This window comes from Podarcis melisellensis, assembly GCF_964234715.1.
Source record: "Podarcis melisellensis genome assembly, chromosome: 2".
NCBI classification, from domain to species: domain Eukaryota; kingdom Metazoa; phylum Chordata; class Lepidosauria; order Squamata; family Lacertidae; genus Podarcis; species Podarcis melisellensis.
In genome coordinates this window covers 21268028-21292946 of record NC_138529.1, presented here as the reverse complement: position 1 = coordinate 21292946, position 24919 = coordinate 21268028, and the positions used below count along the sequence as shown (strand labels likewise).

At 45.2% G+C, this 24919-nt stretch overlaps 1 protein-coding gene across 4 annotated transcripts; it reads right to left on the bottom strand.

The window, feature by feature from the left end:
- Window positions 1-111: 111 nt before the first annotated feature.
- ZC3H10 (zinc finger CCCH-type containing 10) lies at window positions 112-24919 on the bottom strand. 4 transcript variants are annotated; one of them, XR_014165120.1, is made up of 5 exons: window positions 24757-24917; window positions 23970-23992; window positions 21100-21888; window positions 17692-17768; window positions 112-126 (listed from the first exon to the last, which is right to left on the bottom strand). XR_014165120.1 is itself a non-coding variant. In XM_081898859.1 (5 exons), exon 5 carries the CDS (start codon window positions 15511-15513, stop codon window positions 14320-14322), a length of 1194 nt encoding a protein of 397 aa, XP_081754985.1. In that variant the 5' UTR covers window positions 15514-15556; window positions 17692-17768; window positions 21100-21888; window positions 23970-23992; window positions 24757-24919; the 3' UTR covers window positions 14037-14319. The 4 variants fall into 4 exon arrangements, 3 of the variants coding, with proteins under 3 accessions (XP_081754985.1, XP_081754986.1, XP_081754987.1); XM_081898859.1 differs by lacking the exon at window positions 112-126 and adding an exon at window positions 14037-15556 and having other exon boundaries at window positions 24757-24919; XM_081898860.1 differs by lacking the exons at window positions 112-126; window positions 21100-21888; window positions 23970-23992; window positions 24757-24917 and adding exons at window positions 14037-15556; window positions 19041-19222.

The window sequence follows — 24919 nt, the reverse complement described above, 5'->3', positions numbered from 1 at the left end:
TGTCCAAGTAGAATAGCTGCAGATGGTTTTCTGATGCACCTGCTTGGGCTTCTGAGAGTTGAGATGAAGCAATAGTGCTGCCGGAATCGTCTGTGACCCATGAGATCAGGACGTTATAAAAAGACGCTGCAAGAAGAATAGATATGATTAGTGGATCCGTTCCCCGTGGTGCAGATGGACAGAGAAACCTTAGCCTGCGTCAGACCCTACCCCAGTGTTTCTCAACTTGTGGGTCCCCAGATGTTGTTGGACTACAACTCCCATCATTCCTAGCCAGCATGACCAGTGGTCACGGATGATGGGAGTTGTAGTCCAACAGCATCTGGGGACCCACAGGTTGAGAACCGCTGCCCTACTACCTGGTCTGTGTAGCAGTTGATAGACCGTAATATGTCTGTGCAGGGCAATTTTAGAGTGTTAGCGTAGGTTCAGGGAAGGACCGAAATAAAAGTTTCACTGTACTGTATTCTCCGACTTTGGATGTGTACACAACCAGACTGATTTCAAAGCATATCCGCTCCCTCAATAAGTCTGCGAACTTAGTTCACAGACCTACAAGTCCTGGCACTCTTCGTAAGCTACAATCCACAGGTTTCTTGAAGGTTTATGTGCTTCAAAAGTCCCCTAGGTACGCAACCAGTATGGGAAACTGCTGTCTCGGTGTTTATGGCACAAGAGATATACATAAGGCAGAATGCCCTACATCCACAAGGACAGCCTGACAAAATACAGAAGTACAGTTCTTTTCTACTTCAAATTAGAACTATAAATGGTTTCGGTAGCAATAAAGGCATTGGATAGGGCAGGAAGAAGAGGGAAGTGCTTCTGGCAGAACATGTTACTCCACTTCAACTCAAAGTATTCAAACTGCAAAGGCTAGTGGCTGATGCAAATGAATATTGTTATGAGTTTGGAGTGTTAACCTGGGTGCCAGACCCCTCTAAATCCTGGATGCAGTGAGTGTTAAAAGCTAATTGGGACAGGCTAGCTTCCTAAACCCCTGGATCCAGCAAGTGTCAAACTATTAAGTCAGGCTAGCTTCCTGATGAGGTAAGGGGAGCTCATGGCAAATGATACTAGCCAGAGTAGAGAGTAGACAGGAAATGCTGGGGGGGGGGGACAGAGAGCAAAATGTTTGATTTCTGTTTGAATCCAAAGCTGCAGCTATGGGAGAAAGAAGACCCTTTTGGGGTGTTCATGCTGCGAACAGTTCCATCAAAGGTTCAGGTAGTAAAGGTAAAGGCACCCCTAACCATTAGATCCGTCATGGACGACTCTGGGGTTGCAGCGCTCATCTCGCTTTATTGGCCGAGGGAGCCGGCATACAGCTTCCGGGTCATGTGGCCAGCATGACTAAGCCGCTTCTGGCGAACCAGAGCAGCGCATGGAAACACCGTTTACCTTCCCGCTGGAGTGGTACCTATTTATCTACAGTGGTACCTCAGGTTACATACGCTTCAGGTTACATACGCTTCAGGTTACAGACTCCGCTAACCCAGAAATAGTGCTTGAGATTAAGAACTTTGCTTAAGGATGAGAACAGAAATCGTGCTCCAGCGGTGCGGCAGCAGCAGGAGGCCCCATTAGGTAAAGTGGTGCTTCAGGTTAAGAACAGTTTCAGGTTAAGAACAGACCTCCAGAACGAATTAAGTACTTAACCCAAGGTACCACTGTACTTGCACTTTGACATGCTTTCGAACTGCTAGGTTGGCAGGAGCAGGGACCGAGCAACGGGAACTCACCCTATCGCGGGGATTCGAACTGCCGACCTGATCGGCAAGTCCTAGGCTCAGTGGTTTAGACCACAGCCTTCAGTTCAAGTTGTATATATGTGTAAATAAACCATATATCATGAAGATACCACAGTCTCATTTCCAAAAGGAAACAAGAACCCTGGGTAAGCGTCTGGAACCCCTGAAATCTTGCACCGCTCAGGAATTGGGTGGCATGCGACAATATCTATCCCCACAAATGAGTCAGAATGAATGCTCAATGAAGAGTAGACTTAGTCCACTGTGTAAACTTTGTGAAAGCAAAACAGGATGCTCATGAAACAGGTTGCCTAGAGGAGCCCAGGAACCAAAGTTTGCTTTTTAGAAGGCACGCATGGACATACAATTGGCAGTGGGCGGGCAGCTTTAGCTAAGGCCTCACCAAATCATGGGGGAGACTAGTAAGTGAAGGATGAGCAGTTGCCTGCACAGGCAGCTGCAGAAGATAATGTTTGCTGGGCTTTTTCATCCTCTGCTACTCCCTACTCTGCTCTCTGGGGAGCAGTTTCTGTTGCTATGTAACTGCATATGAAACTACAATGAGTCATAACTGAGAAGGATATTGGGTCAGGGTGGAGCTAGTGGAAGCACAGCTGTTTTACCAAGTCAGGTGTTATGAAACGCTGTTATGACAGCCATGACTGCGCTTTTATTTTCCTCTCTGCTAAACGAAGAAATAAATATACTGTATATAGTGGTACCTCGGGTTAAGTACTTAATTCGTTCTAGAGGTCTATTCTTAACCTGAAACTGTTCTTAACCTGAAGGACCACTTTAGCTAATGGGGCCTCCTGCTGCTGCAGCGCCACCAGAGCACAATTTCTGTTCTCATCCTGAAGCCAAGTTCTTAACCTAAGGTACTATTTCTGGGTTAACGGAGTCTGTAACCTGAAGCGCCTGTAACCTGAAGTGTATGTAACCCGAGGTGTATATAAGACTACACAACATGGGACATATTAATGGTCTATCTAGTCTAGTACTGGGTCTCCACCAATGGCCAGTTCTAAGCAATGGATTCTGCACATTCCATTTCCTGTTGAAAATATGCACTCAGTGGCCCAAGGTCCATTATTATGTATTAAATTCGTATACAGCCCTATACCAACAGGTCTCAGGGTGGTTCACAGTGAATCCTCAGGGCAATTGGAGAGAACCCCCAGCACAGTACTTGGGGAGAAGAGAGAGAAAGAGGATTGTTCCATCTGGCAAACCAAAATGGCTGCTCCGACTGAACAATCAGTGAGATTCCATACATTGAATTCCTCCCAAAAATTGCAACTGCAACAACAAATAAACAAAAATAAGCAAATGGTTGTTTAAAACATTATCAGCAATAACAACCATAAAACCATATGGACAATAGCACTAAACAGCAATAACGCAACAGCACATGCTATCAGAAGCTCCAATTTTAAAAAGTCAAACAGAATAAAACAGTCAAGATCTTGTTAGAAAGCTGGCCCTCGGCCCCAAAAGAAATAAACAAACAAACTTGGAAGAAGCAGCATAGCAACCGAACCAGAGGTTCCCAGTCAGTCAGAAGCTCAGCTGGCTAGAACCTTCCAGCATTTCAGTACCCACAGTATTGCTGTTTATTAAGCAGGCCGCCATATTGAATTGGAGCTAGCCTCAGCTAGATAACAAAGGCGAACTGAATCAATGACCTCATCCCCCTTAATAATAGCCACATTTCCTACCATAAACCAATTGGCCAGTTACCCAGGGGCTTGCAGAAACCCAGCATGCATACCCTCCAACATTTTTATTTATTTATTTATTTATATTTATATTTATATTATTATTATTATTATTATTATTATTATTATTATTATTATTATTATCATTATTATTTCCACCTTGCCCCATCTGACTGGATTGCTTCAGCCACTGCACACTGACAAAGCACAAGAACAGCCCTCTAAGATAACACAGAACTTTCCTCCCCAATTTAGTTCATATCTTCCATGTGCCAAATATGTGGCCTACCTGTGAGCCACAGCCCTTCCCTGTGAAAAGCTCACAGGAAAATGATGCTCGCTCTCAGAATCGCCATCAATCATAACAAAGAATGACTACATTATAGACCTAACTGTTATCAACAAGTCAACGAGAACAATTACCTCATGAAAAGAAAGAAAACTAGGATATACAACCTATTGATCCCTGTGTACGCACCATACATTTACAGCACACACCCACAATATTGGGAACTACAGTTTAGCCACACTCCCAGCACCCTTAACAAACTACAGTTCCGGGGGGAGAATGTGCTTTGAATGTATGGTGTGGACACAGCTAGGTTAGTTACACTGAATTGTATTTATAAGTGTAGGGAAGAAAACTGTCCCTAGTTCTGAGACTATATCATTTTGCACTTGCTGATCGTCCAAATAGATGCCTTTTCACCAGGGGCAGAGGAAGGGGGGTGCAGTGGGTGCGGTTCGCCCTGGGTGTCATCACTGATGCCGGGCGGCACTCAGCGCAGGGCCTGCAGCGCGCCCGAGCCACAAGTCTCTCCTGGGAGAGACACAGTGGCTTGGGGCTGCCTCCCCCCCACCAGCTGTAGGGCAGACAGACTCCGGGGCGGTGCGCCCCGCCCCTATGGGGCAGCTCGCCCTGCCCCTGGGCACGCTGCCCCTGGCGCCCGAGCAGCTTCCTCCGCCGCTGCTTTTCACCCCTCCTTTTCAGGTGAACCAAAGTTTGAACTGTCTGCAACTTGTGCACCATTTTATTCTCCCTACCACATCCCAACTCCTTATAAATAATTTCATTTCCTCTAACTTTTACTAGAAAACAGAGAGACAGGCAGAGAAGGGCATACAGTGGACGCTCGGGATGTGAACGTGATCCGTGCGGGAGGCACGTTCGCAACCCGCAGCGTTCGCAACCTGTGACCCGCACATCTGTGAACGCAGGTCGTGATTTGGTGCTTCTGTGCATGTGCAAAGTGCAATTTGGTGCTTCTGTGCATGCGCAAGTGCCGAAACCCGGAAATAACCGTTCTGGTACTTCTGGGTTCGGCACGGTGCACAACCCGAAATCGCACAACTCGAAGTGTCTGTAACCCGAGGTATGTTTCAGGTTGAGCATTTTCCGGTTACGCTCCGCGGTGACCAGGAAGTAACGGAGCGCATTACTTCCGGGCTTCGTCACGGGTTGCGTTCACTTCAGGATGAGAATGGGGCTCTGGAACGGATCCCGTTCGCAACCAGAGGTACCACTGTATTCTGCATATTCCAAAACCCATAAAATCTGTTAACAGTAACAATTTCTCATCCTTTTCCTGCCATTTGAAGTTGGTACCGTACTTTTTGCTCTACAAGACTCACTTTTTCCCTCCTAAAAAGTAAGGGGAAATGTGTGTGTGTCTTATGGAGCGAATGCAGGCTGTGCAGCTATCCCAAAAGCCAGAACAGCAAGAGGGATTGCTGCTTTCACTGCGCAGCGATCCCTCTTGCTGTTCTGGCTTCTGAGATTCAGAATATTTTTTTTCTTGTTTTTCTCCTCCAAAAAACTAGGTGCGTCTTATGGTCTGGTGCGTCTTATAGAGCGAAAAATATGGTAAGTGGAGACTTGGTCTCCTTTCAAGCTGCCTCCCCCGCCCAGCAGCAAATCAACAAAGGAAGGCCTTCACTCTAGGAGCAAACCAGATGCGGGAGCGAAAAGGGTACCATGGCCGTTACCAAAGGTGTCATGGGCTTTTAAGATGCTCAAACTCAGGAGAAACGCGCTAAGAGGAAGGCATGCTTAGCAAGCCCTCACCGTGATCAACTCCCGCCTGGAAACCTATGTCCCCACTGTGCAAGGACACATGGATCCAGAATTGGCCTCCACAGTCACTTATCGACTCACTGTTAAGACCGTGTTTATGGAAGACAATCTTACTTGGCTACAAGCGATCGCCAAAGGAGGAGGAGGTGGTATGCTTTTCAATATGTGCTCCAACCTTTGTTGTTATTTAATTGCCCACATATACTTCTGAGCAGCGCTGGATTTACATATAAGCTAAACAAACTATAGCTTAGGGCCCCACTCTCTTGGGGAGCCCCCCCCCAAAAAAAATTAAAGGAAAAAAACTGGATGTACTTTGATAAAATACATATTTTGTTATGTGCAAATGGCTCTAGATACCTATTAGGTCCATAAATTACCATATAGCATTTATTCAGCACAAAAAACTGCGGCAATTTGTTGTTGATGAAGGACAGCTGGACATACAAAGGGCCCCATTACCTTCAGTAGCTTAGGGCCTCATCAAACCTGAATCCAGCCCTGCTTCTGAGTAAATTCAGCCATGCAAGAAAAAAAGAGTGTGGCTTGCTATTATCAAGCCCTCCAATTCCTCTAGAAGACAGCAGGCCTTGCCTCTAACTAAACATGTATAGAACCAGGAAGGTTGTGACATGAAAGCAAAATGCCTGTTGCAGATACAGTGGTACCTCCGATTAAGTACTAATTCGTTCCAGAGGTCCGTTCTTAACCTGAAACTGTTCTTAGCCTGAAGCACCACTTTAGCTAATGGTGCCTCCTGCTGCTGCCATGCCACCGGAGCACGATTTCTGTGTAACCTGAAGCATATGTAACCTAAAGCGTATGTAACCCGAGGTACCACTGTAAGTCCTATGGATCTGGCTAAAGGGGAAAGAGCTGCAGACCTGATTTCACTATGGAAACAAAATGCAAAATGTTATACGTGGCTGTCTTTATGACAGTTTTATTTAGACAGTTTGGACAAAAGTCGTTTTTTCCTTCCTCCCAGTCATCTTGCAGCATCCTGCTAACAGTTAATGAAATCAACGGGTTGCAAATGCTGTACTTTGCTGCCCCCTTCTGCTCTACTCATCACGTACAGTTAAAAGCTTAAGGTTTTTGAAAAGAAATTGGGGAAAAGATGGCTTGTTGTATTTCTCTCTCTCTTTCTCCGATTTCTAATTTGTTTGTGGGCAGTGAACATTCATCTCAATTTGCTTGCAGAGTGTCTGCTTTCCTGTTAATAATTTGCTTACCTAGCCAAGCTTTCCAATGCATTTTCCCATCACTTTCTAAACAGCAAAAAACCCACATTGTTTTTAAGTGGATTTGTTACGCTAGGGCAAAAGAGCTCTTTCACCTTTAAATGTACAAACCGGAGTGGGGATGACAGTAGGGGAAATATTAAAAATTGACCAGAAACTGTTTATGTATGCTACAACAGCAGTGAGAACTTTATAAGCGCAAAAGTGGAAACAGCAAGAATTACCAACGATAGATGATTGGCAGATGAAGATGATGGACTATGCGGAATTGGCAAAGCTGACGGGGAAAATCCGAAACCAGAGTGACCAAACGTTCCAGAGAGACTGGAGTAAATTCATTCAATATATAGACAATCACTGTAAATATATAAAGACACTAGCTGGACTGAGATAAACTTTGCAACGTTTAATAAAAGAAATTTTCTACTTGTGCTTTAAGTTTTAAATAATTCAAGTTTAATGTAGAATTTTGATGGTATAAATGTGTGAATTTAAGATGTTTTCTAGAAAAACCAGGTGACGGAATGGAAGGAAGTCAAAAGCTCGGCAGAGCTAAACATTTGTAAAAGGTGATATGATGTTACAATATTGTTAAAAATGGAAAATTCATAATAAAGAAAGTATTTTAAAAAATATATAAAATAAAATAAAATGCTCCCAGGTGTGTGTGTGTGTGTGTGTGAGTGTGTGTGTGTGTGTGTGAGAGAGAGAGAGAGAGAGAGAGAGAGAGAGAGAGAGAGAGAGAGAGAGAGAGAATTAAATGTGCAAACCTTGAGTTATAGCATGTGGTTGAATCCCACATTGCTACCAAGACTTCTGACAGGAAAAGCTTATATCTGACACATTACACAAGACAAAACGAGTACGCAAGCAATAGAACACTTGCCCATTTATTTATCAGAAGCAGGCCACAAAGTATAGCCCAAAATACTTAAATCATCTCTAGAGACCAACACGCTAGCTTATTAGAAAGTGGGGTATCTTTTTACTTCTGGCAGCCAACCATACAGAACCACAAACCTTGCTTTCTAGTGGAGGCGCAACATTGTGGCAGAGACCAAGCAAAACACACGTGGAGACCTTGGTTGTGGGCATTCTGCTATGTCCCTCCCCACATCAGAATGAGCCTTGGAGAGTGCTAAGAGAAGAGCAGCGGCCAGAAAAGTGTGTTTCAAGCTAAATTTACTATCGCTACTATTTTCTATAATATATAATCAAATCTGTACAGTTGATTTGAGTGTTGGTACTATTACACTTTTTTTTTTAACACTATAGTGCAATTATAGTGGCACTATAGTAGCACCAGGCAGAGGGCCTTCTCGGTAGTGGCACCCGCCCTGTGGAATGCCCTGCCACCACATGTCAAAGAAATAAAAACTATTTGACTTTTAGAAGATATCTGAAGGCAGCCCTGTTTAGGGAAGCTTTCAATATTTGATGAATTATTATATTTTAATATTTTGCTGGAAGCTGCCCAGAATGGTTGGGGAAACCCAGCCAGATGGGCAGGGCATAAATAAAATTATTATTATTATTAAATTTTAAAATCTATCCCAACCAGCGTGGCATAATGAATATTGGACTAAAACCTGGGAGAGCAGAGTTCATAATCCCCACTCAGCCATGAAGCTCACTGAGTCACCTCAAGCCAGTCACAATCTCTTAGCCTAACCTACCTCAAAGGGCTGTTGTGGTGATGAAATGGGGAAGAGAACCATGTACACCACGTTGAGATTCTTGGAAGATAAAGGTGGTATATAAATGTGAATAAATAATAATAATAATGTATAACGAGAAAATTTTGATCTCTCACACATTTTTAATTTTGCTTTTCAGCTCTGCTTCCTAACATAAGAAGATACAAGATTTGAAGACAAAAGTTGGTAGGTTAGGTAACCCTAATTCCTGAAGTATTGTGTGGTACCTCAGTGATCCAAACATCAAAAACAATGCTGCAGAGAAGGGTCTACTAAACGCAAGAGAAATGTCTCTGAACTTACCATACAATAGTGCCAGCATAGGGTGATGTGGGAACTGGGGAAAGCAAACACCAGAGATGTAGGGTGTTCGCAATCAACTTTGAAAATGTCCATCACAAAAACTCCTAGATGTATTTGTCTGCAGTTTGGCAGCTTCCTTACCCACGAGCACTTTTCTCATGTTTGTAGTTTTCCACCCATTTGTCCACAAAACACATGGGGACTTAAAACAATAATTTGTTTACCCATCCCAAAACTTTTAACAGCTGAAGTTTCGGGAAAGCAAATCCTTCTGAAATTTGGCAAGGTTCATAACAAGGGGCAGCATTGCTTGCAAAATGCATCCAAACCTGCCTCAAAATAATTATATTTCTTTAAAAAAACAAAACAACCCCCCAAAAAAACTTTAAAAAGATACCTATTACAAAAGCACCCGGACCTATTTGCCTGCAATGTGGCACACTTTAGCAACTCTGGAGAGAATAATAATGCCTGAATGTTTCATCAGCTTCTGACAAAAGGAAAAGAATTAAGTTGTACCTCTTTTTGGTTTCTCAATCATGAATGGGGACGATGACGAAGCGGCCTCTGATAAACCTGGAGCCAAATTCGATGGCCTACAAAGCGCCTCAGACCAAAGGGAGCTGCTTTCTAAACTGCTTCAATGGGGTTTGAACTCGATTGTAGAAAGCTGAGATGCTGCCTCCATTCAGCTGACACGAGCCATAAACTATACTGCTACCACCAAAAAACCCCACCTCTTTATCTTATTAACATACAGACTACTAACCTCAGTCCATCTCTGAAGAAAAGTGATGCCTCTGAAGAAAAGTGATGTGGCCTGGTCTGTTGCATTGCCTAACCCACCCACACTCGCCATCTTCAGCTGTGTCTCTCCAAAGACAAATCTGCCATTGCTGTGCTAGAAGCCCAGAGCCATTTACAGCTGCTCATCGTCTCAATTTTACATCATCCTCATCATTTCAGCTCCTTTTTTAGTGCAGGGCTATAGTGGCAGGTGAAGCCACTTCTGGCAGAATTTCCTGGCTTGTGGAAAACCTGGATCTTGGACCCACCGGATCTCCCATCTTCCCTTCCGGTCCACTGATATATTAATAGCTCACACAGCCCCTCCTGCCTGTAGGCTGTTATGTGAGGTTTTGCCCCAGCTCTAGTTGTTCATTGGCCTTCCTTTTTATAAGCTCTAAGCCAGCCCCCCCCCGCCCAACCTGCAGCCCTCCAGGTGGTTTGGCCTACAACTCCCATGATCCCTAGCTAACAGGACCAGTGGTCAGGGATGATGGGAATTGTAGGCCAAAACATTTGGAGGGCCGAAGGTTGGGGATGCCTGCTCTAAACCCTTTCCCAGCCATGATTTGCTTTGCTGGCTGTTGTTGCCACTGCCTCACATCTTTTAAGGAATTGTGACTTTTAACCAGACCCCACCTGTTGACATAGACACATGTAAAGGGGATAGGGAAGACTCACCTGGTACATTTCCTGGTGTGTCGGCCTGCTATTAGACACAAGAGGAAGTCTAGGAAAAATACCAGAAAACAAAATACCAGAACGGACAAGCCTTTATCCACCAACCCTGGCCATATGCCCGGGGGGGGGGGGTGCTGTTCTGCCTGGAACAAACCCACACAGGATTTGCCTGCATAGTGTAAATCAACCTGTAAAATTAATCTCCTCACATCCATACCTTCATGTCCGCTTTAAGACCTTGAGGAGGCCTCAATGTTCCCAATGCTTGACTAGAAGGGGAAACGTCACCTGCTTCCTCCCAGATTTAAGTGCTACATGCTACACCTGGCAGAATTTCATTTTCAGGCAATGCTTAAAGATACAGATGTACCTCAGGTCTGGCCAGCCAATGAGCTCCTGGTTCAGTGTCCTTCAGCTTCCCCCACTTCCTTCTGGTCATCACCTCAGGGCTCCTTGTGACCTTGGTTCCTACGCGAGACTTTGCCCAAGCCTGTTATAACTTTAGTTTCTCCTTCCCTAACTTCGAGACTTTGCAGCCTTGTTTCCTCAGGCCTCTGCCTTTAGGTGCATGATTTTTAGGTGTATTTGCCTACTGTTCCTTTCTTCCTTCAATCACCCTGACAGGCCCAGCCTCTCTGTTGTCCTTCTCCCATCAGCAGCATACTCCTTGCCATCTTGTGCGTTTCCTACAACCATCTCCTCCAAATAGTCCCTCCTCAACCTGCTGGCTCCTTTGCCATTCTTCTCCACCTGCCCAGCTGCGACCTACACCCACAGACCCACATTTCTTGATCAATTGCCAACTCTACATTTTTCTATCAGGCACCTGCCCAGGCTTCCTGGATTTAGCTTCCTTACCTTTTTCCACGCATCTTTCCGGTCATTCTTCTTACTTCAGGACCACTAAGAGGCAGGTACAGATGCCCCAAACTGAGCTTTCTTTAAAAAAAAAGAGACGTGTCTCTCGTCTTCCTAAAAATGTAGTTCTGCTTCGGCCTTTTACCATTCTGCTCCATATGCTTGCAGCAGTCAGTTTTGTCATGGTTAACAGTATTTCATATTTATAGGGCCAGACTTGGTGTGCATATATTGATTGTAAAATGATGTTGGGGTAAGGAACAAACCCCATAACCTTCCTTCGCTGCACGTAACATCTTTTTGCCATTCCCCTCTAATCACCGGAGTAAAGTTGGAAGAAAACAACTAAAACCAGCAGACCCCAATAAAGAGAGTTTTGTTCCCATGCCTAGTGCACTTTTGAGATAAGGGTAGCCTCACTCCCTGCTTGATGTATAAATTCAATCCATATTTGGCTAATTTTATTCAGCCTTTTTCTGCTAGTTAACCTTTGCCCACCTCATCTTCATTTCTCTCTGATCATTCATGGACTTCTCTCTTCACCTTCAGGCTGTCCATTTTCATTAAGCCATAAACCTCCAATGCTTTTATTAATAAAGTCACACGTTCTCCGATGCAAATGGTTCTGCTCTATATAAGGAGTGGAACACAGGTGGGAACTAGCTTGAGGGCCGTATTGTGTACAGTGGTAAGGTAAAGGTAAAGGTACCCCTGCCCGTTCGGGGCAGTCTTGTCAGACTCTAGGGTTCTGCACTCATCTCACTCTAGAGGCTGGGAACCAGCGCCGTCCACAGACACTTCCGGGTCACGTGGCCAGTGTGACATCGCTGCTCTGGCGGGCCTGCACCAGCGCAGCACACGGAACGCTGTTTACCTTCCCACTATAAAGCGATACCTATTTATCTACTTGCACTTAAGGGTGCTTTCAAACTGCTAGGTGGGCAGAAGCTGGGACCGAAAGATGGGAGTTCACCCCGCCGCGGGATTCGAACCGCCGACCATACGATCGGCAAGTCCTAGGCACTGTGGTTTTACCCACAGCGCCACCCGCGTCCTGATTGTGTACAGTGGTACCTCGGGTTAAGTACTTAATTTGTTCCGGAGGTCCATTCTTAACCTGAAACTGTTCTTAACCTGAAGGACCACTTTAGCTAATGGGGCCTCCTGCTGCTGCAGCGCCACCAGAGCACGATTTCTGTTCTCATCCTGAAGCAAAGTTCTTAACCCGAGGTAATATTTCTGGGTTAACGGAGTCTGTAACCTGAAGCGCCTGTAACCTGAAGCGTATGTAACCCGAGGTGTATATAAGACTACACAACATGGGACATATTAATGGTCTATCTAGTCTAGTACTGGGTCTCCACCAATGGCCAGTTCTAAGCAATGGATGCTGCACGTTCCATTTCCTGTTGAAAACATGCACTCAGTGGCCCAAGGTCCATTATTATGTAATAAATTCGTATACAGCCCTATACCAACAGGTCTCAGGGTGGTTCACAGTGAATCCTCAGGGCAATTGGAGAGAACCCCCAGCACAGTACTTGGGGGGAAGAGAGAGAAAGAGAGGATAGTTCCATCACACTTACTTGTAGTTTATCTCACAGCAGCCCAGTTGTTCGCAAGGCAGAAATAAGCTTGCAGGCTCAGCAGATTTTGCCTACAATAAAAAGTCACCTAGAGTGTTTTCCTCCTGCCTCTCACCCCCTTCATCCCACCATTTATTGGAATGCTGCCAGTGTTTTGGAAAGCTGCTGTGTTCTGTTCCAGAGATCTATACAGATTATAAACTGCAAACCCATAAATATTTGAAGGAGGAAGGAGAGAATAACTGTATATGTGTGTGTACACACACACACAAATCACATCAGCACTGGATATTTGTGAGGACTGTACATTTGTTTTAATAGCTGAAAACATTTACACAGTTAACTGTAGAAACAGCAGGTTCATGAAGCATTTTCCTCATTTTTGTCAAAAACATTCAAATAAAACCCGATCCAAATGGAACATGAAAAACACGAAAGCTAATATGGAGCCAAGGAGGAGCTGAGGGTTGCTATCATTAACAACAAAATTCCAAAAAGGAAACAGAAACACTGAATGAGGGAAGTTTAAGTATGCCATATAGCAAAACATGAAGTGATGCAGAGCAGGTAAGTCCCTACAACAACCAAGTCCTTGCACATGGGAGAGATTCAGGCATGAAATGCGGGCAGAAAGCAGTGAAACATCTCAGAAGAATGAAGAAAACAGTGGGAGCTATTCTGGGCTTGCAAGGCATCAAGTACCTCCGTAAGTGCCAATGGGAAGTTAGGCTGCTTCAAGTCTATGGGTAGCTACAAGATATTCTGCCATTGCATCCTGGGTGCTTTGAGAAACCCATCAATTCATATAGCCTGCAAACTCAAACTTTAGTAAGTCACGTATGTTGAACCTGCTCTTTCCAGGGCTACAATGTCAACTGTCCATTCCTAATCAATTCAGAAGAAAAGGCAATATTTAATTTTGTGCTCTGGAACCATTTCCAGCTTACTGTTTATCACAGCAACAGAGCTCAGATAAAGCCATACCTAGGAGCCTGGATTTCTGGCTTCCTACAGCAAGAAACAGTGTACAAAGATACATGATGCAGGCTGACAACAGTCTCTGCTCTTTGTGGAGCTAGTACAGTTTTAGAGTCTTTGCCCCTTTCTTTGAGCAAAGCAAAGCCACTCTTCACTTCACCGGGAAGCCCCAGGGAGCTTAGCTGTTTTCCCCTCTCTGCACCAACCACCACAGGATGAATTCTGTGTGACTATGCAAAAGCAGCGCTTCCAAGGTGGTGAAATGTGCTCAGCTACAAAACTCACAAGGGACTGGTGGGTGGCTACATGAGGATGGACAAGCTGCAAAATAGATACAACATACACACAAAGGCTATGAGATTACGATACTCTCCAAACTGCTTTGTTAGCATCCCTGAGCCCTGCTGTCTTCCGAGGGGGGGCAAGCGCCACGTATTCCTGTGTGAGGACAATTGTGAACCCAAGCTACGGTCCTCCCCTCTGTGTCGAGATGAGGTTTCCGGTGGCTTTTCAGATCCGCACCTGAAATCAGTTTCATTCTCTCTTCTGCACGTTAACCACCTCCAACGAGAGGGGGGAAAAGATCCCGGTAGTGACCTAGGGAAAGCACAGACTGAGCAGAGACACTTCCCTTGGAAGTGGGTTAGTGGGGCATGGCTGTTATCCTCATGCTCTGGGAGGCTATGGGGTATGTCACCATGGGGGTGGTGGCGTGGCTCATGGTGATGCCCCCCAGTGGCTGAGCCATGGACACGGCCACAGGCGCTACGGATACGGCCACAGGAGCCATGGAGACTGGTGGAGCCATCCCCTGGGCTATGGTCTGAGCCAGCGCTGCTGACAGCGGGGTGATTTCTGGGTTCATGGGAGGCGCTGCGTTGCTAGGGGGAGCTGCCTGAGCTCCAGCTGGAGCCACCAAATCCTGCTGGGACACAGGCCGTGGCTGCAGAGCTTGGCTGCTCAGGGTAGTGTGAGTCTGGGCAATGCTGTGGTTGTAGTTGGTGACGGTGCCCACGGTGGGTGCCAGAGTCTGCTCAGTAGCCGGGGCCGTGGTGCTGAGAGTTATCACCTTGGCCTGGTTGCGGAACTGGGCGTTCTGTTCCAGCAGGACCTCGTTGGTGGCTAGGAGGTTGTTGACCTGCTTCTTGAGGTCCTCCACACGTTTGCGGAGCATGATGTTCTCCTCTTCCAGGAGCCGGTATTCCACCGTGCGAGGACTGGTGAAGTTGTATTCGTAAGTCTCAAAGTGGAGTCCGTCTACCCGCCGCCGCTTCAACACAGGGTCGTGGTCATCGAAGCACCGGTCAGAGTCGTACATGGGGTCATAGGGGTCGTATCGGCGCACGGGAGTGGTGATGCCCTGTTCCCGGGTGGCCAACCCCCGGCCGTCGTACTCATAATCCCGCTGAAGGTGCTGGAATTTACATTTGGCCCCGCGCTGGCAATCCCCCTTGAGAAAATCCCTGCAAATGGGGACTTCCTCCTTGCTGTTGGGGAGGTCGGCTGGGGAAAGGCCAAGCCCAGCTGCCACTTTCTGGCGAAGGCGTGGGGGTAGCTCCCCCGTCTTTTTGTAGCAGTCTTCGTCTTCCTTGGTGCCGTGGATGAAGCGGCAGTTGATGCGGACGCACTCCTTGTTCTGGAAGTCGTGGCAGAAGATGAACTCATTCTTGCTCACTCCCAGGTTGGTCACCTCGTTCATGTCGGGGTGGCGGAAACGGCAGCGCTTGCCCCGCTTGCAGACATTGCGTAGGAAATCTCGGCAGATGTCATCGGAGTTGGCACTTGCTTCATCGCTGCCGCTCCCACTGCCGTTATAGGTGTTGTCACGGTCAGGCATTTTTCCGTGGCCTTGTGCAGGCTGGGGGCCCAAAATCAGGTTACTGTGCAAGTACAAGAGAACAAGTAAGAAACGCAAGAGGGAAACCTGTCCAGTTAGATGATGATGATGATGATGATAATAATAATAATAATTTATTACTTCTGACTGGGAAGAGAATACACGATACATCAAACAACACTTTGTATCAGGTCCAAGTATTTTATAGTCTATATGTACATGTATATCCTCTCAACTATCAGAAAGAAACGACTTATTTGCTTGGACTGAATGGCTTCAATACTTTTTTTAGTTCCTCCTCATACTTTCCCCTAGTTCTATCTTTTGAGAACAGATGATCAGAACACTGCACTCAACTCAGGGTGGAACTATATTACTGGCCTATATAAGGGCATTATGTTTTTGCTGCAGAGAAGGGGAACAAAACTGAATGAGAGTTCTAAACGCTTACCCAAGACCACAAAGGCAATATGATCCAACAATTGAAAAAGATGCTGCTTTTTACTTTGTTGGATGATCAAGCAAAGATTTAATTAAGTCTGCAGCAGCCTGCATAGGATCCAATTAAATTTCAAGGTAGCTTAGGATGTAAATGCAACATAATCTCAGATGGATTGCATACCCCTTTAACATTTGAAAATAAGATAAAAAAGGTAAAGGACCCCTGGATAGTTAAGTCCAGTCAAAGGCGACTATGGGGTTGCAGCACTCATCTTGCTTTCAGGCTGAGGGAGCTGGCATTTGCCCACAGACAGCTTTCCGGGTCGTGTGGCCAGCATAACTAAACCGCTTATGGTGCAACGGGCCACCGTGATGAAAACCAGAGTGCATGGAAACGCCGTTTACCTTCCTGCCACAGCGGTGCATATTTATCTGCTTGCACTGGCATGCTTTTGAACTGCTAGGTTGGCAGAAGCTGGGAGAGAGCACCTACTCTTTTCCATGGACTCAAAGCAGCTCATAATAGTTTTTCTAAATCTTAACAGTCTTACCCTCAAAGGGTTCACACTCTGAGAAGCAAAATATGGGTTTAGCAAGTATGAACACAGAAGGTGTCATTAAGGTAATTTTGTAGTTATGCACTACTACTTATTATTTCAATATGCAAAACACTGAGCTACAGCCTAACTACTTCACAAAGCTTTATTTTTAACCATAGTAATGAACATCAGCCATTCACTTATACAGTAAATAAAGGGATACACTCAATGATGTCATATGAATAGGAGCTACTCTCTGTCCCTGGTAACTACTGGGTGATATCCAATTAAGGCATAATCAAAGCAGACCCACTGAATTCATGTGCCAGATTGAGTTCTATGCACTCATAGAGTAGAACAGGTATCTATACTGAGGGATTTTTTCCCAATCAGATCTACAGTCTGCTGTGGCACAGCCCAGACCAAGGTTTACCAAATGGCTGAGAACTATTTGTGTGTGTAGCTTGGTTTATGACATGCTGCTGTTTTACAAGGAAGGAGTGAAGCTAAAACAAAGAAAATGAATGTCTGCAATTCTTTGAATATTGAAATCAACAAGGATTTCAACTTGCTACATGTATACCCAACATTCCTAGCAATGCTTAGAAATAATTATTTGAAGACTCAGATCACCATGAAGACTAGCAGCTTGAACTTTCAAACAGTTCACAAATGTGAAATCCTACATCAGATAAAAGAAGATCCTACCCATCTTCTGTCACAGAAAAAGCATGGTTAAAAAGTTGGACTCAAAGATTTGTGGAAATGGGAAGGCACCCAATTTGAAAGCAAGCAGGGTGTGGTTGTGTGTGTATGGAGTCTGCAGAGGTGGCAAAATTTAAAACAGGAAAAGGGTGAACAAAATCCCACACAAGAATAGCATGCTTTTTCATTCTCATACTTCTGATTTTGCTTTAAAATTCCAAAGTAAGAGCTTAATGAAACTCCCATGGGGTCTTTTCAAAGTCTACATTTGCAATTCTATGCACACTTACCTGGGAGTGAGTGAGTCCCACTGAATTCAGTGAGATTTTCTTCTGGGTAGACCTATACAATATTACTCTTTACATTAATTTACAACCATGCCATTTCTAAATGATCGCCAGCTAAAGCTCCAAACGCCAAGAATATTTAACTTCTGACCCTCAGCAGATCATCATATAGATAAACCATTAGTTGTTAGGAAGCTTAACTTTACCTTCATGACACAAAATTTTCAAAGTCATGCCAGGGTAGGTTACGGCAAGGATTCAGACTTGATTTGTCCCAGAAGAGCTATAGAAAGGAAGATAAAAAGCCACACATTAAAATCTTCATTTACATGCATTTGTTTTGATAGATCAAAAGTATTTTCTATCCTATCGTAGTGTCTGGTTTTTAACATAGATTTTAACTGTCTATTCTATGGACTTTTACCTTTTCACATTAATTTATAAAGAGCACCTATGCATCTACCATAGACCCACTTCTGATATGCCAATAATTCTGAAGAGAATTGTAGAATGCACTTAGTTAATATGGCGTCCTGGCCAGGTCTGCTGTAAATTATACCATAAAAGAAAAATGCGTTTAAGAGCATGCCAAATGCTCCCCCCTATGGTTGCACAATGCAGAGAGGAAAGACAGCCTTTGAGGAAGGCTTAGTCACCATTACTATCATTCTGTAACAAAACTGTTCGTTTTTAAGGCACTACAAGACACTTCGTTGTTTTGTTACAATAGACTATATATAGCTACCCCTCCACAACTTATTGGTGAGGTATCCCCCCAAAAGCTCCTCAGAAACCCTAGGGATTCCACTTGTGTTTTTGAAATGAACCGTACATCCTTACTGTACTTCTGATCATTATGTGCTGTTTCCACGCAGTATGTGTTCTTAAGACACAACCATGATCTGCTTTTAGCAGATGGAGACGCAAACTTTATTAGGAACATATTGGACCAGTCAGATATGATGCCCCCACCCCATATCTTTCTTCAAAAGTTGCTGCTTCTTTTTATTTGGCGATGGAGCAGTTTGGCTGTTTTCTGTGAACTGGGTACCAACCTGCGGTACTTTTGATGACAGGCAACGTTGATCATGTGTGTGTGTGTGTGTGGTTTTGTAGTTTTGCTTCTTTTTTTTAAGTAGAAAACTAAGAGCCGATCTCTTTGCCCTCGGTGTGGATTGAGGATATTTTCGGCTCAAGAGCAGTGACAACAACGTGACGAAGTTCTCCCCCCTGGAAATCCACAGCTCACCTGAAACTTCGCAGCATCGCCCGGCCTGACCCCACCCCCCCGAAAGAGCAACCCTAAGCCGGAGTGGAAACTTCCCGGGAGTCGGAAAGGGCCGAGGCAGGGCCTCAGCTCCCTCTCGGCGAGGGTCCGCTCGGCTGAAAGAGGAAGGAGACCCCGCGGCGAGAGGCCAAGGCAGGAGAAGGGGCCTCAGGGTCTCTTGAGGCTCGGCGGCATTCGTCCCTTGGGGAACTCTCGAACCCCGAGCCGGAGCGAAGGCCGCGCCAGGCATGTCACCCCCCACCCCACTCCAATCTCCCAGACACTCACCCTCACACCGACCTCCTCTGGTCCAAACAAAGCGCAGCCCCTTCCGCCGTGACGCCCCTCCTGCCGCCGCCACCGGAAGTACTCTATGGTTCTTCCTCCGCGCGGGGCTGCTAGGGAGGGATGCGGGCAGCGGCGGTTGCCGTGGCAACGGGACTCCCTTTTCTCATTCTCTCCCGCCTCCCTGCATGCATCGGAGGGGACGGGGCGCTTTCTACTCCACCCCCCAACACACACACGTTTGACGCTGCTGGGCTTTGTAAGGAAATGTGGCGTGCGATGCATTCACGCTGCCATAACCGTGTTTACAACCGTGAAGCCTTTTCCGATAGGATTTCTCGCCACTGCCCCACAACTATTACATGGCCCCCTGTTATTGGGCCCAGTGCTTATAGTCAGGCGGTCTCCCGGAACCCGGCCTTTCATACAGGCCAGCTTTTAACCTATAAAGCGTTTTTTCACCTGTTCGATTTCCAAGAGACCAAATCGTGTAACAAAGAGATAAATCGTTTTGGGGATATTTTCAATTGGCACAATTTAGTTATGGTAAAAACCTAACTCTTACATGCACCAGCCCAGCCCTCTGAGCACGGGTTTCTACACAACCATTGCCCTCCTTTCCCAACTCTCAGCACTTTCTAGTCTAGGTCATACAAGGAATCGACTTGTTCTGTGGCTTGTATACTAAAATAAGGGGTTACTGAACTGGTTGGCATAGATGTCTGCAAACTTTTAGGCAGTATGCAGTGCGTAAAAATACAATTAAGAATTAAGGCAAAGGACCCCTGGACATCAAGTCCAGTCAAAGGAGACAAAGGGGTGCAGCGCTCATCTCTTTTCAGGCCCGGGGAGCAGTGTTTGTCTGCAGACAGATTTCCGGGCCATGTGGCCAGCATGAGAAACAGCTTCTATCGCAATGGGACACTGTGACAGAAGCCAGAGCACACTGAAACACCATTTACCTTCCCTCCACAGCAGTACCCATTTATCTACTTGAACTGGTTTGCTGCTAGGTTGGCAGATGGGAAGGAGCAATGGAAGCTTACCCAGTTGCAAATTTGAACTGCTGACCTTCCAATCGGCAAGCCCAAGAGGGTCAGTGATTTAAGACCACAGTACCTCAGGAATGTGGGTTAAACCACAGAGCTTAGGACTTGTAGATCAGGTTGGCGGCTCGAATCCCCACAATGGGTTAAGCTCCCGTTGCTCGGTCCCTGCTCCTGCCAACCTAGCAGTTCGAAAGCATGTCAAAGTGCAAGTAGATAAATAGGTACCGCTCATGTGGGAAGGTACACTGCACTTCCATGTGCTGCTCTGGTTCACCATAAGTGGCTTATAGTCATGCTGGCCACATGATCTGGAAGCTGTCTGCGAACAAACATTGGCGAGTAAAGCGAGATGAGCGCCGCAACCCGAGTCATACACAACTGGGACTTAATGGTCAGGGGTCCCTTTACCTCAAATATCATATAGCATCTAATAAAGAACAGCAGGCACAAGAGGCAGAAAAATAATCAGGTGACCCACTCAGCAATTTACAAGTGGTCCGTGGTGTTTATCCATTGTGCTGCGTAACTTGATAAAGGTTCTCAAACTATAGAAGCTAGTGTAGTTCTCAAGTGTACAGTACTGTACTGCTCTCGTACAAGAACAGAAACTATCCTGCCTGGGTGTCTAACCTACAAATCTAGAAGTCTGTCAAGCATTTGCTTTGTAAGCACTTGTGGACCATGAAGAGTTCTGAATTCAACATGATTGACAATCCATTTGTATTGCTCCTTATACCTTTCTTTTTTATGCAGTCCTTGTTTGCTAGCAGATTACTGCTTAAGGAACCATGGATGGTTGGATGGATGTAACATCTGCATTAGAACAGAACTGTTATGGAAAGTGAGATAAGACAGTTGATTTCTAGAACTTATTTGTGATGAAAAAACAAGCTACATTCATGTAAATGAACCCCAGTCTCGTATTTCCAAAGCAGCCCAACCTAGCTAAAATTAATCAGGGTGCTGACAACCCCAATGTATTTTCCAACCACACATTTCGCTTCATCTTATACTGGCCAAGTTACTGTAGGTCAGGGATTCACATTCATGGGCATCATGTTGCTCTCAAAGTAGTAGACTAGGAAGTCTTATCTCTGCCACATCTGAAGATGGCGCAATACCTCCTATGAACTCACAAGCAGAGACACTTGTATGGTTCAAAGCTATGCACCTGTTGATTCTGGCCCAAAGAAAGGAGCAAAGTAGCTTACGGTGTTAGCCAGGTTAGAAACAGAGCGTAGAGTAGGGATTAAAACTGGATATAACCCAGATTGCTTTCACCTAAAGAAATCTTTACAAAATATCAGCACCCATTTTAGCCTTAAGACCAGAGAACTTAATCCTACCCCACCCATGAAGTGATTTGAGTGCAAATCACTGGATGCTGACACAGGCACCCTTCCCAATTTCTCAAAGTTCCCCATAAGCAACCTTTGGGTAACTGTTTCAAACTTTTTACTGACAATGCCAACATTTGGTATGGGGAAAAAATGTGCTGAATTCCCCCAAAAAAGGAATTTTATTGTATACAAGTCACTACATCAAGCCACAAAGAACAAGATCAGTCCAGAAGAGTAAAGCTCAGGGGCCCACACACCCCTTGAAAGATCACTGCTCCTAAGCTTTAAGATGGAATCTCCTGAAGATAGGCAAGGAGTCTTCTAGCAGCAGCAAATAGAAGGTGTTATCTGGAAATCAGCTTTTCAAGCTCCGCCCTTCCATGCTCTGGTTCTGCAGCTTCAGTAGCACTGTGAGACATCTACTTGGACCTTTGTCTCATCTTTCTCCTTTTGCGCTTCAGCCTGTAGGGGATAATATTCTTTTAATTGTCAATACTAACAAAACATTCTACCATAAGGCAATGTAGTGTTTCCAGTCGCATGAAGTGAAAGATTATTTCTGCAGAGATTCAGTAGGTACCGTTTTTTCCTTTCAGGTTTCTCTTGAAGACTTTTATGCCAACAGGTCTTTGAAGCCACTTAATTTTAGATTAGCCAGCTACTTTAATGATTATCTGTATTGTTCTCAATAGCATTTAAGGTTTCGATGTTGTACCCCACCCTAATACTTTGGGATATGGCAGTACAGAAATACTTGTATAACTAAATAAATGTTTAGTTCACTTTTCCTAAAGTCATTTCCTCCAATATCCTTCCTACCACACCAGTTACTTGCAGAATCAAAAGGCAACTGAGAAAAGCAAAACAAGATGCAGTTCAAGCTACTCTTCTTCCTGCCTCCTATCCATTCCTGTTAAGCAGGTTAGAGGTTAAAAAAAAATAATCAGGTTAAAGAGGGCCACCAACTGTGAACCCCGGCACTAAACAGGCAGCCAACAACTTTGCAGTTGTCAGTAGAAACACTTAATTTCTTTGGCATCACAATTTCATACTCCCAACATGTATGTTACAGGCAGAGCCCAAAGGCATTGGAGAGAATGATTGTGGCAAAGCCTGTAGCTGTCTTGCCCCGTCAACTGAGAACAGATGGCAATAATGCAGGGAGTGGTATTTTTCCACTTTTATTGCAATAAAAGCACCACTACTGCCTGCATTATTGCAACCTGTCCTGATTAGCAGAAGAGCCACCACAGAAGCCTCCCTCTATACTTTTCTGAGGAGGGGAAGGAGAAGCATTGGCGACTGATCACTAGTGGAAAAGTACTGATACCTACTTTGGGGAGGAGGGCATTGGGGGGCGGGAGAAGAGGATCATATAAAAAAAGCAAAATAATTCACACTTAAGTTCTCAACTGCTTAAGGTATTCAACGGTGAAGGGAAAATGAAATATTACCTATCATCTCAAACAGTAGCTTTTTACCAAAAGTTGAGATCCTGCCCTCAATGAAATTCTCATTTATCACATATGCAATACAATCCTAGGCTTGTTTCATCCAAGCCCCACTGTGCTAAATCGTTTATCTGCTAGTGGGTGTTCCAAAGTACAAACTGAGTGTCTCAGATAACTATATACAACAGCTGCAGGGCTGTTTCACCTAGCACCAATTCTAATGTTTCTGTATTTATGATCCCTAGTGGGTGCAAAGCTTATGTTGGGAACAAGAACGAATGGAAAGCACTGAGGTATAAGTGCCTCAAAAACAAAAAAGGGGTTGTAGTCAAAGAGAAGGCTAATTCTGCTTTGGTTAGTATGGATATCATTGCATTCAGGCATGCATCTATGCAAGGAAATTGCCTCTGTACACTGGCCTCATGCATTAGTGATTGACCTGTGTTCGGCTTATTTTCTGTGCATCCCCAGTGAGGTTCACTTGCTGTTTTACACTGGTTGAATCTGTGATGAACAGGCTTGAGGGAAGGCCTATTTCTCTGGATGCAACATGTGGCAGTCTGTATTCATCCTGCCTGTATGTTTTCCATTATATTACTGGGAAGTCTTATACTTTGAATTATCACTCATTTTTCTAAAGCACTGCCTTGCAGAACAACCACTGCTACATCACACTGCTAGCATGTCTTCATCCACCTGCGATTTAGATAACCTAGGGTTAGCATAGCTCATCTGCATCTGTCTTGCCTAGATTCTTTGCATCAGTAACTGGTATGGACTTCTGGTTGCACCAATGTAAGAAACCTAGCAACATTAACATTAAGCCTCATTGAGCTCAATGGAATTTATTAAGCTAGCATACTGGGAGTGCACTAAGTCTGCATAGCCAGTAGACCAAATTTGAACTTAGAAACAAGTGGGGTCCTCAGATTTTAATTTTCAACAGCCACTATTTAAAATTTTAGATGCCCATGTTGTTACAACGGTATCACTAAATTAGTCAATGCACTTTCGAGAAATCTAATCAAGAATCTTCAAAAGCAAAGCAAACAAGTGGGTTGCACAGTAAAATAAAAACACATGCTCACATACCTGCGCATTCGCTTCTTTCGCCACTAGAGAAAGGGGAGAGAAAGGAAAGACAAAGTCAGCGTTTTTTATAGCACCAAAACCCAGAAGAGTAACACAAATACACTGGTATTTATGAGGTGCAAGATCTCAACTTGTAGTTGTTTTTTTTTTAAAATGGGCCCAGCACCAACAGCATTTTATCCATTAGTGTCATTTCCTAAAATTGCTACTCTGGAGCTTGGCAAAGTCTTGATGAACAACAGCTCTACAAACCTGGGGCCCAGGAAAAAAACATTTGATAGTGCGATCTTGTGCACTGCTTACTTAGGAGAAAGCCCCACCAAGTTCAATGGGACTGACGCCAAAATGGGACTGACGCCTAAATGCGCATGTACAATAGTCACTAACAAAACTCAGGGCGGCCCTGATAAATGCCTTCATCAAGTATCAGGTTTACAGACTCGCTTCTCATGCAGAATCGCCCCGTGACACTCGCCCTACCAGCTATTCCTCCACCCTCTCGAAGCTGCGAGGCCCAACTCTATATTCACACGCCATCGCGCACCTAGGCCTCAGCAGGGTTTCCTATCACCGTGTAGGCCCAAAATATCGAGGGCCCCTCTGGCAGAGGAGCACGAGGCGGTCTTGCCAACTCTTCCATTTCCCCGCTCGTCATAATAACCTTCCCCATTTCGTACCTGGCCAACCGAAACAATAGCCCGCCCCATAGCAAAAGACGGCAACGCAGGCCTCGAGCCCAGCTACGTTCACGGGTCAGCTCGCTATACAAGCCCGATACCCCACTTACCTTAGCTCTCATGTCGGGGTGGGTCCCCCGGGCTCAGTCCCTGAGAACAGGCAGCAAGGCTGTGGCCGGATGGCGACGGATAGACCTGGCCGGCCACCACAGAGCAGCTCCGGCACAAGATGGCGGTGGCGGTAGCAAAGGAAAGGCAGTGGGAGGCGGTCGG